Genomic DNA, 16,934 nt, shown 5'->3' on the forward strand with positions numbered 1-16,934 from the left:
TAAATAATTATGATTACTTATACAGTAGAGTCTCACTTATCCAACACTCGCATATCCAACATTCTGGATTATCCAATGCATTTTTGTAGTCAATGTTTTCAATATATCGTGATATTTTGATGCTAAATTCGTAAATACAGTAATTACTACATAGCATTATTGCATATTGAACTACTTTTTCTGTCAAATTTGTTGTATAACATGATGTTTTGGTGCTTAATTTGTAAAATCATAACCTAATTTAATGTTTAATAGGCTTTTCCTTAAGCTCTCCTTATTATCCAACATATTCGCTTATCCAATGTTCTGCCGGCCCGTTTATGTTGGATAAGTGAGACTCTACTGTACGTATAAACTATTTATCAGATTATAAAGAACAAACATTCATTTGATCAACCGCAACTAAGAAGTGCCTCCAGGCAAGGTAACTTTTAGAGACCAGAACAGAGTTGTCTATTTCATTTAATTTATTTGTATGTCACAGATAACTCAAGCAGCACTATCTGTGCAGACTAGTAATTTGTATACAGAAGCAGAGTGATTATTTTTACTCAGTGATTATGACAACTGTTTTCAAAATGGCAGTTCTGTTGTTTTTCTGAAGGAAGTTATAGTACTGAAACGTTACCAGCTCTTACACAGCATGATCAGCCAACTGCCAGATGTTTGAGGCCATGGTGGCTTGGTAAAGAGCCAATCTCTGCCATTATATCATCCATTTTTAATGCTTTAAAATTAAATGTGTTTTACACAATACTGAGGGGAGGAATTTAATTTTAAAAAATCGAAAGCAGGGCCCCCCAAAATGCCTTAGGTTTTGCATGTGCCCTATATTTGGTATGTATAACAGACAGCCACTTTAGAATATCTCTGTACAGCAAACCTGGGAGTTGGAAGTTGAGGTCTGATGTTATATACCTTCAAGTTGTTTCTGACTTATGACAACTTGAAGGCAAACCTACCACAGGATTTTCTTGACAAGATTTGATCAGAAGGTTCAACCTTTGCCTTCCTCTGAGAAGAATGTGATTTGCCCAAAGTCACCCAGTAGATTCATATTTAAGTGGGGATTTGAACACTGGTCTACAGAGTCACAGTCAAACACTCGAATGGCTCTTGGGAGTTGAGGTACTGCAGTATATTTGAGTTTTCCTATTTAGATATTTGATTCTAAACAGTGGTGCTGGAAGATAATTCTGTGCTCATAAAAAGCTATGCTATGTGTTTCCACAGGACTCCAGTCTACTCCTTTCCATTTTGTGATTTAACATTTACATGAAACCACTTCAAGAGGTGACCTGGATACTGACTGCTATCAATGTATTTGTGGTACCCACAGAACAGCAATGGCAACTCTATCTGCCGGTAGCCTTCTGTTTGGACTACTGCCATGCAATAAATATAGGCCTACTTTTGAACACATTTCAGAAGGACAGCAATGTTATTAAACAAAACTGGATATTTCCAGATTATGCAACAATTTTCATTTGCTTTAGCTACTCCATTTCCAGGTTAAATTTAAGGTGCTGGTGTTATCCGATCCTGAAGGTTGGAGGGTAACTGACTTAACATGGACAATAGGTCACAGCAATCTTGGTGGTTGGAGGATTCTGGGAGTTATAGTCCAAAATCCCTAATATGGGCAGATTTTCCCAAGTAATTGTCATAAGGGTAATATACACTGTAAAAGTCCTTACTTTTGGCACCACTTTAACAACAATGGATCAATGCTATGGAATTGAGCATAGTAGTTTGCAGCATTAAAAACCTATCTGCAGCCCAACATTTTTAGGCTATTTCAATTCTGCCCCCTACCTACTACCAGGTTATGAAGGTTTGGTCTATATCAAACCATACGTTCATTTACCAGACCTTCTGCTTAAGTTAATGAGACTAGCATTTGAAAGTCAACACAGAAACGTGTTTACTGGATGAAACACTTATATATTAATTCATAAAGATTAACGTAGAGCTTGAACTTATACTAGTCTTTCTTTGACTATATTATAGAGTTGGATCAAGGTGACACAATCAGAGTTTGCTTGAGCTTCACATCAAGTGCAGTTGCATAAAACAAGTCTAGGATTTGCAGAAATGCTATTTTATTATTCCCACCTTTTTATCTGCAAATGTGTTGTCTGGCAGTAGAGAGCTTCCTTTCTCTGGATTGATTCCTCTAAAAAAAAAAGTTAGAGAAAGCAACCAAGATTCCCTCCCCCCCCCCCCCCCCCCCGCCCTCTGATTTGCTGGAAAGAAACAAGCCAGAGAAGTGAAGCTCACATTGCCCAGAAGAAACAATAACTGAATGCAAATAAAAACTCTGTGATATGTATAGATGTAACAGGACATTACTCATTCACAACATTCCAGTGGATTTCTGGCTTGTCATGTAAAGCAAATACTTCCATTATCTTAAGCGGGACATGGCAACTTATGAGGGCCCATGAATCATTTCTGCCCTTACCAGACTTTGATGGGCCACATCTCCCTGTGTTTCTAAAATCCGACATTGCCAATCACTAATTTTATTTTACTCTCCAAGTGGCGAATCACATTCCCCAATTCTTTTGGGCAGCACATATCTAGTTTTAAAAAGGTGTTTTTAGTGACTGCCGCAGGGATGGGAAAGGGGAATCTCTAATCTTAGGCCTTTTCCACACAGCTGAATAAAATCCCACATTTTCTGCTTTGAATTGGAATATATGGCAGTGTGGACTGAGATAACCCAATTCAAAGAAGATTTTGTGGGATTTTCTGCCTTGATATTCTGGGTTATATGGCTGTGTGGAAAGGTCATTACTTTGTACGTTAAATTTTTGGATTAAGCTATCGCCCATATTCTGTTTAATCCTGTATCAATAGATTTCTTAATGTTTCCATACTTTGATTATATTATTCCTTGCAGCATGTACCAAAATGATATAAGGTGAACCAGGCAGGGATTTGAACCCTGGCTTCCAGAGTTGTATTCCAATGCTCAAACCAGTATGGTATGTTGGCTACACCCCCATCAAAGCTTAAAGCCTATCAGGAATGTTAACATAGAAATCTTCTTAATGTCAACAATCATTTAAAAAAAATAATAAGAAAAATTGAGTGTGAATTATTATTACTATTTATGTGATGAATGCCATAGCTTTTAATATGCAGTATGTTGCATTTTGAATTGTTTGTCAAGAAAATTAATCCACTCCACATGTATTCCATCCTGTCACAATCAATGTTCAGGAATCTTTCTTGTAATTACATCTGTGAACAAGCAAAGCAACAGACATTCTTTCTCCCAGATGAGAGAAAAGATCAGGGCAGACCTGCTGTAATATAGGTGAAACAGGTAGCACTTTTGTTTAAAAGGAGCAATTAAACAAGTTGTTGGTATCTGAACGGTGCAGCAACAGGGCTTTATCATTGAAGGTGGGAGAGGAAAATCTGGAGCTCTTTTTCAGACAGTGAACTACCTTTGACTGGGTACAGGGTAGAAAACTGTTAAGAACTGCTTAGCCATCAAGGCTACCCAAAATATATGGACGCTTGCCAAAATATGTAATAACCCAGCATTATTTACTGGACAGCCTTCACATTCAAAGGCATCAAAGCAACAAGCAAAAATATTTTATCCCAAAGAATCTACAGCTATGTATGTACCACAATCAACTGGCTAGATCTTTAAATAAAACTGAAGTTGCACCATACCATGCATCATCCTTTTCCCAGCTTGGTGCTCTATAGATGTTTTAGTCTACAACTCCTACATAATTCCTGATAATTGGGTGGCACTGAAGTGACTGAAATCCAAAACATCTGATGAGTATCAGGTTAGCAAAAGCTATCAAAATGCTTGCTCATTATTGAATAAAAAGCTTATATAGAGTCAGACTTTTCTATGATGGATCTAGTAGTCTATCCACAATGTTTGCTCACTGACAAGTTTTGGAGTGAAATGTGGATTCTATATACCAAAGCAATATTATGGAAGTGCTGTCTGCACTGAAGTGAACAAAAATACCAACTCAAGCAGAATCTGTGTAAAAGGTACCATATGTTGGTTATATAGTTTCTCCTAAATTGAAGACTGACTTCAATTAATTTTAATATTATACATGTGAACACTCCAAAGTTTCCAAACCAACACTAAGTTACAGAACTAACTTCTATGTTATAGAACCAGAATATCTACTCACATTTCTAAGCCTAGAGCTGAAAATGACACTATCATTTATGATGTTTAAAATGTTTTCTAAATTAGTACTAAGACAGCTGTGTACAACCTGAAGTTAAATATATGGTAAAGAGGACTGGAAATTACATTCAGATATTTTTGGGACAACAGTCCAAATAAAATTCCTAGATTGTAGTCTCACCTCCAAAATAACAGTTACCTTATTTAAATTTATATTCATATTTTCAGTTTAGTCTGTGACACTGGGAGATGTGAACAGATTACCAAAGATTGGTAGTGTTGTGGCCTTCCTGGATTGTGAAGTCAAATTGAAAGAGACTGGGAGGTTGAGTGAGATTGCTGAAAGATGTATATTGGTTTTTACAATCTTTAAATGAGGAGCTCAAGTCACCACCAAAAATGATATACTGATAATTCAACTAAGTTTAGATGTTTTTCTGGTTTACTAAACTCCACCCTGATCCATCCTTTTAGCCAATGTTTTCCTTACAGCTAGACTTGCAAAGCATCAGGTGGAATAGATGCTATAACCCTACTCATCTATATATATAAAAGAGTGATGGCATCACGACGATGGACAAAACAACAAATCTACAGCCCCCCCAAACTCGAAAATTGGCAACGCAATCCATCATCCCCGCCTCCAGTAAGATACAACACAAACAAACAAAAAACACAATCACAACACCAAAAAAACACAACAGGCGATGTGCGCATGCGCACAAACACAATCCTCCCAACTCTTCCCCCGCGTGCGCGTGCACACACAAAACCGTCCCCCCTCCCTCCCCCTCTATCGCCGCCTCCACCGCCGAAGCCAGAGACTCGCCAGGAGAAGGCACATCTCCGCCTCATGAGGCTGAGCTCCCCATCCTCGAATTGGGAGTTCCACTCCAAAACACCCGGAGGGCCTATGCTGGCCCGCCCCTGGCCTCACATCTCACCTGGGATACAAAAAAGGCTACTTTCCCCCTCCCTCAGTACCTTCCCGGTGTTTCGCGCCAACAATGTTACCTCCGCTTGAGGCGCTTGGGAAAGCGAGTCCTGCCTCTCTCTGTGTGTGTGGAGGTTCCTTTCCCACCCCTTTTCCTTCCTCTCGGCCCTGCAGCGGCGGATGAGCGCCCCATCGCCCGCCTTCCCGGCCCCGTTCTCCCCCTCCTCCTCCTCGCCGCTGCTCAGGCCTCCTCCTATCCTCCTCCGCGGGAAGAACATGGAGGCCGGCACCGGGAAGCGCGAGGCGGGGAGGAAGCCGCTACGCCCCGGGCCTGCGCCTCCACCGGAGCCCGCTCTTCCCTGGCCTACCAGGCCTGCCAACCCACCACCACACCGGCGCCGCCTTCGGTAGGAGAGGGAGGGCCGGGATGGAGGGGCAAAGGAGAAGGGCAGACCTTACCCCACCACGCCTCCCGCCTGGCCCCTGAGCAGGTACAGAGCGCCTTCTTCTCCTCTTCTCTTATTTATTTACCCTTTTCCAGTGCCCGGGGATGACGCAAACGCCTTCCTTACAAAATTATAAATATACAGTAGAATCTCACTTATCCAACATAAACATCCCTGCACAACATTGCATAACTGAATCTCTTGGATAATAAGAACAGATTCAGGAAAACCCAATTAAACATCAAATTAGGTAATCGTTATACAAATTAGCCACCAAAACATCATGTTATACAACAAATTTGACAGAAAAAGTATCACAATTTAAAACACTGACTACAAAAAAATTGACTACTAAAACGCACACTACGTTGGATAATCCAGAACATTGCATTACCAAATGTTGGATAACTGAGATTCTATTGTAAGATGAAATAATTACTGTGGTACAATAATGCACAACAATATAATCTCTAAAATCAGAACACTCAATAAAGAACAACACTCTGAAAACGGAAATTCGACACAGGAAACAATCAGGGCCAGCTAACACCTCCCAACAAAGTATACCCATCACCAAAGTCTGCCAAATCCTCTGTTCTCTGACGCCCACAGACACTAGAAGCACATAAAATATCACAAACAACACCACTCTGAAAACAAGGGAATTCCAGACAGGAAACAATCAGGGCCAGCTAACACCTCCCAACAAAGTATTCCCATCATCAAAGTCTGGCAAATCCTCTTTTCTGACGCCCACAGACACTAGAAGCACATAAAATATCACAAACAACACCACTCTGAAAACAAGGGAATTCCAGACAAGAAACAATCAGGGCCAGCTAACACCTCCCAACAAAGTATTCCCATCATCAAAGTCTGGCAAATCCTCTTTTCTGACGCCCACAGACACTAGAAGCACATAAAATATCACAAACAACACCACTCTGAAAACAAGGGAATTCCAGACAAGAAACAATCAGGGCCAGCTAACACCTCCCAACAAAAAATTCACTCAGGAAGGAAACAGCCAGGCTTTAAAGCTACAAGGCCATTACATGCTAATCATTTTTCCTCATTCCAGCATTCATATTTGCCTCCAACAGACAAAAACAATCAAAAATTTTGTATATTCACAACCTTTAGGAAATAATATCCCCTGATGGTGCAGCGTGTTAAAGCGCTGAGCTGCTAAACTTCTGGACTGAAAGGCCACAGGTTTGAATTGGGGGAGCGGAGAGAGCCCCCACTGTTAGCTCCAGCTTCTGCCAACCCAGAAGTTCGAAAACATGCAAATGTGAGTGCATCAATAGGTACTGCTCTGGCGGGAAGGTAACACCGCTCCATGTAGTCATCCCACATGACCTTGGAGGAGTCTACGGACAACGCCGGCTCTTTGGCTTAGAAATGGAGATGAGCACCAACCTCCAGAGTCAGACATGACTGGACTTAATGTCAGGGGAAACCTTTACCCTTGCCCTTAACTACCACCAATTCCTCAATACTTTATTTCCCAGACCACCAGACTTCGCCACAGCAACGCGTGGCCGGGCACAGCTAGTCTATATATATAAAAGGATAAAGTTGCGGGCGCAGTGACTATAACAACAAAACTAAACATCCCAGAAATACGAAACTTGGCAACACAATGCAAAAGCCTTGCCTCCCGGTTACAACAACACAACCACACCACAAAACCACAATCCCGACCCACAAAACTCACAACAACACATCATGACTATAACAACACAACTAAACGCCCCAGAAATACAAAACTTGGCAACACAATGCAAAAGCCTTGCCTCCCGGTTGTAACAACACAATCACACCACAAAACCACACTGGACCCACAAAACTCACAACAACGCATCGTGACTATAACAACACAACTAAACACCCCAGAAATACGAAACTTGGCGACACAACGCAAAAGCCTTCCCTCCCGGTTGTAACAACACAACCACACCACAAAACCACAATCCGGACCCATAAAACTCACAACAACGCATCGTGACTATAACAACACAACTAAACGCCCCAGAAATACGAAACTTGGCACACAACTAAACGCCCCAGAAATATAAAACTTGGCAACACAAGACAAAAGCCTTGCCTCCCGGTTGTAACAACACAACCACACCACAAAACCACAATCCGGACCCACAAAACTCACAACAATGCATCGTGACTATAACAACACAACTAAACGCCCCAGAAATACGAAACTTGGCACACAACTAAACGCCCCAGAAATATAAAACTTGACAACATAACGCAAAAGCCTTGCTTCCCGGTTGTAACAACACAACCACACCACAAAACCACAATCCAGGCCCACAAAACTCACAACAATGCATCGTGACTATAACAACACAACTAAACGGCCCAGAAATACGAAACTTGGCATACAACTAAACGCCCCAGAAATACAAAACTTGACAACACAACACAAAACCCTTTTCTCCCGGTTGTAACAGCACAACTACACCACAAAACCACAATCCGGACCCACAAAACTGACAACAACGTATCGTGACTATAATATAACTAAACGCCCCAGAAATACAAAATTTGACAACAGAACGCAAAAGCCTTGCCTCACAGTTGTAAGAACACAACCACAACACAAAACCACACTGGACTCACAAAACTCACAACAGCGCATCATGACTATAACAACACAACTAAACGCCCCAGAAATACGAAACTTGGCAACACAACACAAAAGCATTCCCTCCCGATTGTAACAACACAACCACACCACAAAACCACAATCCGGACCCACAAAACTCACAACAACGCATCATGACTATAACAACACAACTAAACGCCCCAGAAATACAAAACTTGGCAAAACAATGCAAAAGCCTTGCCTCCCAGTTGTAACAACACAACCACACCACAAAACCACACTGGACCCACAAAACTCACAACAGCGCATCATGACTATAACAACACAACTAAACGCCCCAGAAATACGAAACTTGGCAACACAACACAAAAGCATTCCCTCCCGATTGTAACAACACAACCACACCACAAAACCACAATCCGGACCCACAAAACTCACAACAGTGCATCGTGACTATAATAACACAACTAAATGCCCCAGAAATACAAAACTTGGCACACAACTAAACGCTCCAGAAATACAAAACTTGGCAACACAACACAAAAGCCTTGCCTCTCAGTTGTAACAACACAACCGCGCCACAAAACCACAATCTGGACCCACAAAACTCACAACAATGCATTGTGACTATAGCAAATACAAAATTTGACAACACAACTCATCCACCTCCCCAATCCCTACATTCACACTTGGCCTCCAAAAAAACAATTACAATAATAACAATGACACTAACAACAACAATAAGAATCAACACCATCACAGGCAAGAAACAGCCAGGCACTGAGGCTGAGAGGCCAGTCAGTGCTACACTGGGCCTCCAAAAAACAATACAGTAGCATCTAACTTATCCAACCTTCATGACCACTACAACAACAATAATAATAAACACCTACACAGGCAAAAAAAAAAGACTATTGTACCACAATAAAAATATAAACCGCACTCAGCAGAATCAAACATTACAACTAACAACAAACCAAAGACAACAGGGATCTCAAGCAATTATCAATCAACACAAAAATTGAAGAAGGTAACAGACTTCAAATACTACTACTAATGTGAGTATAAAGAAGGTGGAGGTCACAGCATAAATACAACCTAATGTAGACTGACCAACACCACCAGACTAAGCCACAGCAACGCGTGGCCGGGCACAGCTAGTATACATATAATTGTATTAATCATCCTATCATAAATAATGCCTGGACCAAGTGCTGCTATTTTCTGTAGTTCATAGAAACCTCCAAAGTGATTTCTATCTTTTGATATGCTCCAAAAAAATATCTTGTCCTGTCCATGGTTACTTTTACATTCCTTGTTTGGCCTACCAAGTCCACAAAAAGTTGGACATCTATTTAATGACAAGCACCTTGAATTTTCAGAACTACTTCACGTGGATTTCCAGCATGTTTGTATCTCTGTGAATGTGCATCTCTGTAAAAATACCTTCAAAGTATGCAACACCCCTAGTACTGAATTCCTAAATGTTTGGTAAAGCCTTTTTATTTCTCTTGACCATTACAAAAAGCAACTTTACAATCTCTATCATGTAAATTTGGTGTCCTCTAAATGAACCTTAAAAGGAAACATGAACCTTAAAATTGCTAGGGATCACAAGGGCCATTAAATTTCACCCTCTACCATTCAAAAATACAGAACTTGAGCAATCCTAAAAGATGCCCATCTGATCTCTGCTTAAAGCCCTCCAAAATTGGTAAGTCCACCATAATCCAATGTAGTCTACTTTGCTGGTGAACATATTTTACAATAAACAGGTTCTTCTTAAATGTTTAGGTGGAATATTTTTTCATGTAATTTGAATCAATTGGTTTGTGTTCTAGTCTTGGGAGCAGTAGAAAAGAAGCCTTTATCTAGTAGCCTATTTACTAAGGAACAAACACTGAAGAGTCTCACTTATCCAAGACACGCTTATCCAAGGTTCTGGATTATCCAAGGCATTTTTCTAGTCAATGTTTTCAATATATCCTGATATTTTGGTGCTAAATTCGTAAATACAGTAATTACAACATAACATTACTGCGTATTGAACTACTTTTTCTGTCAAATTTATTGTATAACATGATGTTTTGGTGCTTAATTTGTAAAATCATAACCTAATTTGATGTTTAATAGGCTTTTCCTTAATCCCTCCTTATTATCCAAGATATTCGATTATCCAATGTTCTGCCGGCCTGTTTAGCTTGGATAAGTGAGACTCTACTATAGGTGGAAATTTCTGAACACCTAATAGTGTTCATCAGCTCTGCTACAATGTACCTTTTTGTTTTTAAATAGTTGGTAAGTAGACATAATCAGAATCCCACTGGAACACTATATCCACTTACCTATGCTACTGTGAGAGAAAAGGGCAATGAGCACAGTGATCTATAAAGGAAGTAAACCATTAAAGAACTAGGTTGCTTGGACATGGCAACCACAGGAAAAGCGCTAAAGTAGTGAACCAATAAGACTTTAGCCAAAGAGTTTCCATATAGGTTTATAGATAGCCAAATATATTGCCAAATAAATAACCAAATGTTTTGGATTACTTATTTTACTAAAACAAATCAAGTAGTGTTTCCCCGCTTCTTCGCGGTTCACTTATTGTGGACTAGCTGTTTCACTGAAAAATTATTTATTTATTTACCCCCGTTGCTGCTGCCTCCTTGCTTCGTGCCCACCGTGTTGCTCTGGCTGCCTCTGCTCCTGCAGACTCTGCCCCTTCTTCTGCATCCTCCACGTTTCCCGTCATGGCCCAACTGGAGCGGCGGCAGAAGGAGCATGGACACCTATTTCAGGCTCCTGCCATGGCTGCCGCCTGCCCCCACTCTCTCACCCACCCTCCCTTGCTTGCTCATTCACCGGGCAGGAGCTGCATTCCTTCTTCCCTGGCTGCAGGAGCAGAGGCAGCCAGAGCAACATGGCGGGCACAGAGCAAGGGGCCCGCCACGCTGGTAGGGAAGGCTTCACTGGTTCCCCGGAGCTTGCAAGGGGGAGAAAGGCCATCTAACTATTTTCAAAATGCATAAATATTAAAATAAAAATAGTACCCCTATTTTGCGGATTTTCACTTATGGTCCTGGAACGTAACCCCCGCGATATGTGAGGGACCACTGTACTAATGTTCTCAAAAAAAGTGTCCCATTTTGCACTGTTCTCAAAATTAATTAATTAATATGGTGGAATGAACAAATTTCTGAGACAGCCATAAAGGTAAAAGGAGCAATGTATTATTTTAACTCTGCTACATTAAGATTTCAAAGCTACCAGATACTTGGAATTTACCATTTGTAATATCTGTTTACAAAGAATACACTCAGCTCACCTTGCAGTGCAACATAAGGAAATGCAAAAAAGAAAGAAAGAAAGAAAGAAAGAAAGAAAGAAAGAAAGAAAGAAAGAAAGAAAGAAAGAGAAAGAAAGAAAGACTACAGAACAGCAACTTCAACTGAATTGATGGGATAGTAATTCCCAGGGTTTGGGTCCAGGTTACCTAAAAGATTGTCTTATCCCAGTGCTTCTCAACCTGTGGGTCCCCAGGTGTTTTGGCCTACAACTCCCAGAAATCTCAACCAGTTTACCAGCTTTTAGAATCTCTGGGAGTTGATGGCCAAAACATCTAGGAACCCACAAGTTGAGAACCACTGCTTTATCCCATACAATCTGCTCCACACATCTGGGACTTCTGGGGGGCATCTGCTCCAACCAGCCAGAACCTGACTGGCAAGTACCACCCAGAGGACCTTTTGATCGGCCATCCCATGACTGTGGAACAACCTGCTGGAAGAACTAAATGTTGGAATTCAAAAACCATGTAGTCTTCGTGCAGGACTACCCAGTCTTTAAACATGAATTTTAAGTGTCCTTTGTTTGATCTCTGTTTTGTATGTTTTAGTGTGTGTTTTGTTGAGCTACATTTTGATGTGTAACTCTTATGGAGATACGTTTTAGTGTCTATATGTGTAGTGTTTTTGCTGTGCTTATGTATTTTTATTGTTTTGTAACCCACCTCAAGCCATGAAGGCGGGTAAGAAATAAAATTATTATTATTATTATTATTATTATTATTATTATTATTATTATTATTATTATTATTGTAGTAACAAATAATGTCAGGTTGAGCATCCCTTACCTGATATCCCAAAATCTGAACTACTTCAAAATCTAAAATGGGTGGATTATGTAGTAACACTTTTGCTTTCTGATGGATTCAGCGTACACAAACTTAATATCATGTATAAAACCACAAAAAATGCTGTATGAAATCACCTTTATGCTATGTGTGTAAGAAACAGAAATGAATTTTGTGTTTAAACTTGGGTATCGAGATAACTCATTTTGTACAGGTATTCCAAACCCCCCCCCAAAAAAAAACAGAACACTTGTGGTCCCAAGAATTTTGGATAAGGGATACTCTACTTGTAGATAGTCAAACAGAGTTTATAACCCTTGTTTTCTTTTTTTTAATGCTATTTTTATTGACAGAAAAAAGTAATACAACTATTCGGAAATGAAGAAAGTATAAGCTACAAAACTAATTTCTAACTAATACTATTACAGCACAACAAAAATTGGTGGGTTGTTGTGAGTTTTCTGGGCTGTATGACCATGTTTCAGCAACTGTCGCACCCCAGGACTGGATCACCTTGCTCTAGCACACAGACTCCACCACAACAGGCTTAAGTCTTTTCTGTTAATTGAAGAAAGGTAGAAAAAGCAGTAAAAAGTAATAGCACTAAGCAAAGATCACTGGCAAGTGTGACCTTACAAGTTAGTCCAAGCAGTCTTCTATAATAGGTAAAAAGCAAAAGAATACAGTAAGTCCAAAGGAGCTTGAATACAAAGACATCAAAAGAAATCCAAACACAGCTTGAATACATGAACCGCCCAAACACAGCTTCTTGGATGCAGCTTCTTTCCCATACACGAAGTTACCCTGAATGAAAGCTTTAAACTCCCACTTTTCTCCAAGGCCAGAGGAAGGTCAGCCTTATCGTTACTTGACTGAGAATCTTCCATCCTCCCGTCCGTTCCCATGTCAACCTCAGCCTGTGCTTCATCCACCTGGCTTTCTCCTGAATCAACAGCCCCCTCTACGAGCAACTGAACTCCCCATTCCTCGTCATCAGAATCATGGGCAGGCTGAGCCACAACAGAAGCATTATCTCCTGACGTTTGCCCATATCTATGGCGGGCATTCTCAGAAGTTCTGATGTATATTGGAAACTAGGCAAGGGAGGTGTATATATCTGTGGAAGGTCCAGGGTGGGAGAAAGAACTCTTGTCTGTTGGAGGCAAGTGTGAATGTTGCAATTAATAACTTTGATTAGCATTGAAAACCTTACAGCTTCAAGGCCTGGCATGTGAACAATTTCAACAGAAAGTAGGAAACCATGAAAATGAACAAAACCTGGCTACCAGTATTTTAAAAAACTCTAAAATCAGGACAGTAAATAAAGAAGACTCTGACAACAAGAGAATTCCAGACATGGAAAAAATCAAGGTCAGTTAACACCTCCCAACAAAGGATTCCCCCAGGCAGGAATCAGCCAGGCCTTTAAGCTGTAAGGCCTTTCAATGCTAATCAAGGTGATTAATTGCAACATTCACATCTACCTCCAACAGACAAGAGTTCTTTCTCCACCCTGGATCTGCCACAGATATATAAACCCCACTTGCTTAGTTTCCAATATACCTCACAACCTCTGAGGATGCCTGCCATAGATGTGGATGAAACGTCAGGAGAGAATGCTTCTGGCCATACAATCAGGAAAACTCACAGAAACCCATCTATGAAAGTCTTTGACAACACAAATTCCAAATGCCAAATTATCATCATCATCTCAGTAGAAGTGAGAACAGATGTGGGGTGGGGAGGAAATCTTACATTCCATACTGTATATGCATTCTGGGTCGCTCTTCTTAGAATAGTTGTTTTGTGTGCCCAGCCACACACCTTTTGGCGTACACTGTGATTGATACACTTCTGCCAGATGTGATCCAGTTTTCAGCTGTAAAATGTTGGAGTTTCTGAAAGTGGAATCATTAATACCATAACTGTGTAGTGTGAAAGTGGACATGATTACATAAAGTGAGTGAACCTGGGTCAGTTTATTCCCACACATAAAATCTTCACTTTGTCCAGGTATAGCTGTATACTCTGTATTTGTGTTGATTTATGTATATGGATACTAATCAGGAATGAACACGGGGGTAAAGATTCCCAGAAACATCTGAACTTGTCTACATACAGTTAATAGGTGAGCATGTGTTTCGCTTTAGAATAAGTAAAGGAACTACATGTTGCCAAACAACACAACAAAAATCTACCACAAGTGACAACAAAAAAACACAGAAACATAGAAAATAAAATAATCAAATACACAAAGAATATATGCTTAAACAAGACTTAAAAACATAAACACTAATTTACAGACCTCTCACTATCTGACTGGGTTTAGAACTAGTTATTTTTTTCTATTTATATATTTATTTTTTAGTTCATTCAAATATACATACATTTGCGAGTGTTTGTTGCATACAGTACAATACTTTTCAACTATCAGTCTTCCATAATATTTCTCAGGTAATATATTTTTATTAAGGGGGCACAGTCTTCTATTTAAATAGTTCAAATAAAGGTATTATAGGCTCCAAATTGATATCCTTGTCTACAGTCTTATAGCTTCCCTACATACATTTTGAGATAATTTTCCATTGAGATATTGGATCATTGGTTGCCATTCATTAACAAAGTTCCCTAAAGGTTCTCCTCTAAAGAGTACAGTTGTTTTATCAATTATCAACAAATTTGTAATCTCTGGAGGACTAAACTGTACTTCTGCCACCATGCTTTCAGGAGAAGCACCTGTCACTTTCAGTGGCCTGTATGCTGCGGATGTTGGCAACTATCAAGAGTCACTCACTTCTTCCAGCTCCTCTCCAGCCTAGTTCTTCCCCACGGCCTTCCCAAAATATCCACGGCCCTCCATTCCATAAACCCTCTGCATAACCATAGAGCCCGAGTGCCATTCCTATGCACAATCAACCTCATTGGCCACAGGCAGCAGCTGGTGGCGCCTCCTTCCTTTTTTGTGTGTTGGCAAGTCACTGCCACGGAAGGAGAGCGCTTTCCTATATACATGTCACCCGGCATCACTATGAGGAAGTGATCGCCTAGAAACAAGGAGGATTCGGCGGCCCATGGAAGGAAAAAGAATCGGGGGAGAAACTATCCCCGGCCAAGGCGCCGCATGAAGATGGCAAGGCCCACAGCTGTGTGGTGTCAAGGCGAGAAGGGGCCACGCTGACCGACCCCTGACTCCTCACTCTCGCCACGCATTACACACATGTCAGCAACCAACAACCCCTCCCTTCCATATGACACTTCGCCGTTCTCCCACAGTTTCCCGGGCCACGGCACCTAAGCGAGGCCGGTGCTCGGACTGAGGCCTAGCCGCGTTGGCTGCCAAAGAGCCGCGACAGTGGGCCAAGCAAAGGCCTGGGAGGGAAACACGGACACTAGGGACAGGGTAGCGCCCGGAGGGGAAAAGCGAGGGTCGCCACTGCCAGTCGCTTTACCTGAGGTCGCCGACGGAGAGTCTCTCGGATCCCAAGCCTATCCTCAGCCCCCGACAACACAAGATGGCTCCTGCGGCGTCACGCAAGGTCATGTGATCCGCGGCCGCGTGGCTCCGCCCCCTTTTCCCTCTGCTTGAGCGAAAGGAGCCTGAGGAGGGTTAGAACGTTGGGGCCAACGGTTTCAACGGCCGAGGTTGTTGGCCTGGGACAGTACGGCGCTGTCGTGGAAGGGAAAGGATAAAGCAATAGAACGCTCTCTACAGGAAGAGGCTCTGGGCTGAGCTGCCCCTTGCTGCTGCCCAGAAGAAAACCTGCCTCATGCCTGTCTGTTCATGGAAACCCGGCATGGGCCAACTTGGGCCCTCCCTCCAGGTGTTTTGGACTTCAACTCCCACCATTCCTAACAGCCTCAGGCCCCTTCCTTTTCCCCCTCAGCCGCTTAAGTTCAGGAAAGGGCCTGCGGCTGTTAGGAATGGTGGGAGTTGAAGTCCAAAACACCTGGAGGGAGGGCCCACGTTGGCCCATGCCTGATATAAACAAAAGTGCCAAAGCTGGGATGCAGTTAAGCATCAAGAAAATTAAGATTATGTCAACCAGATTGATAGAGCTAGAGGGAAAAAAGGTGGAGGCAGTGACAGACTTTGTATTTCTAGGTGCGAAGGTGACTGCAGACGCAGACTGCAGCCAGAAAATTAGAAGACATTTACTTCTTCGTAAGAGAGCAATGACCAACCTCGATAAAATAGTGAAGAGTAGAGACATCACACTGGCAACGAAGATCCATATAGTTAAAGCAATGTAGTAACTTACGCATGTGAGAGCTGGACCATAAGGAAGGCTGAGTGAAGGAAGATAAGATGCTTTTGAACTGTGGTGTTGGAGGAAAATTCTGAGAGTGCCTTGGACCACAAGAAGATCAAAACAGTCCATACTCCGGGAAATAATGCCCAGCTACTCACTGGAGAGAAGGATATTAGATGTAAAGATGAAGCACTTTGGCCACATAATGAGAAGACAGGGAGGCTTGGAGAAAACAATGATGTTGGGGGAAAAGGAAGGAAAAAGGAAAAGGGGTCAACCAAAGGCAAAATGGATGGATGGTTTCCTTGAAGTGACTGGCTTGACCTTGAAGTTGCTGAGGGTGGTGATGGCCAACAGGGAGCT

General features: G+C 41.5%; 2 protein-coding genes across 4 annotated transcripts in view; one reads left to right on the top strand and one right to left on the bottom strand.

The window, feature by feature from the left end:
• kcnj13 (potassium inwardly rectifying channel subfamily J member 13) overlaps positions 1-2,218 on the top strand; it is a 34,353-nt gene extending 32,135 nt beyond the window's left edge. The window contains exon 3 of the mRNA XM_062976423.1: positions 1,234-2,218. Coding sequence (XP_062832493.1) covers positions 1,234-1,268 — 35 coding nt within the window. The 3' untranslated portion in view covers positions 1,269-2,218. The remainder of the gene's footprint in view (positions 1-1,233) is intronic.
• The window catches only part of gigyf2 (GRB10 interacting GYF protein 2), a 79,768-nt gene extending 63,895 nt beyond the window's left edge, over positions 1-15,873 (bottom strand). For all 3 annotated transcript variants that reach the window (XM_062976418.1, XM_062976417.1, XM_062976416.1), the window contains exon 1: positions 15,771-15,873. The gene's annotated coding sequence lies outside the window, so the exon portion shown is untranslated. The remainder of the gene's footprint in view (positions 1-15,770) is intronic.
• Positions 15,874-16,934: the final 1,061 nt, after the last annotated feature.

The sequence above is a fragment of the Anolis carolinensis genome, chromosome 3 (genome assembly GCF_035594765.1).
Source record: "Anolis carolinensis isolate JA03-04 chromosome 3, rAnoCar3.1.pri, whole genome shotgun sequence".
NCBI classification, from domain to species: domain Eukaryota; kingdom Metazoa; phylum Chordata; class Lepidosauria; order Squamata; family Dactyloidae; genus Anolis; species Anolis carolinensis.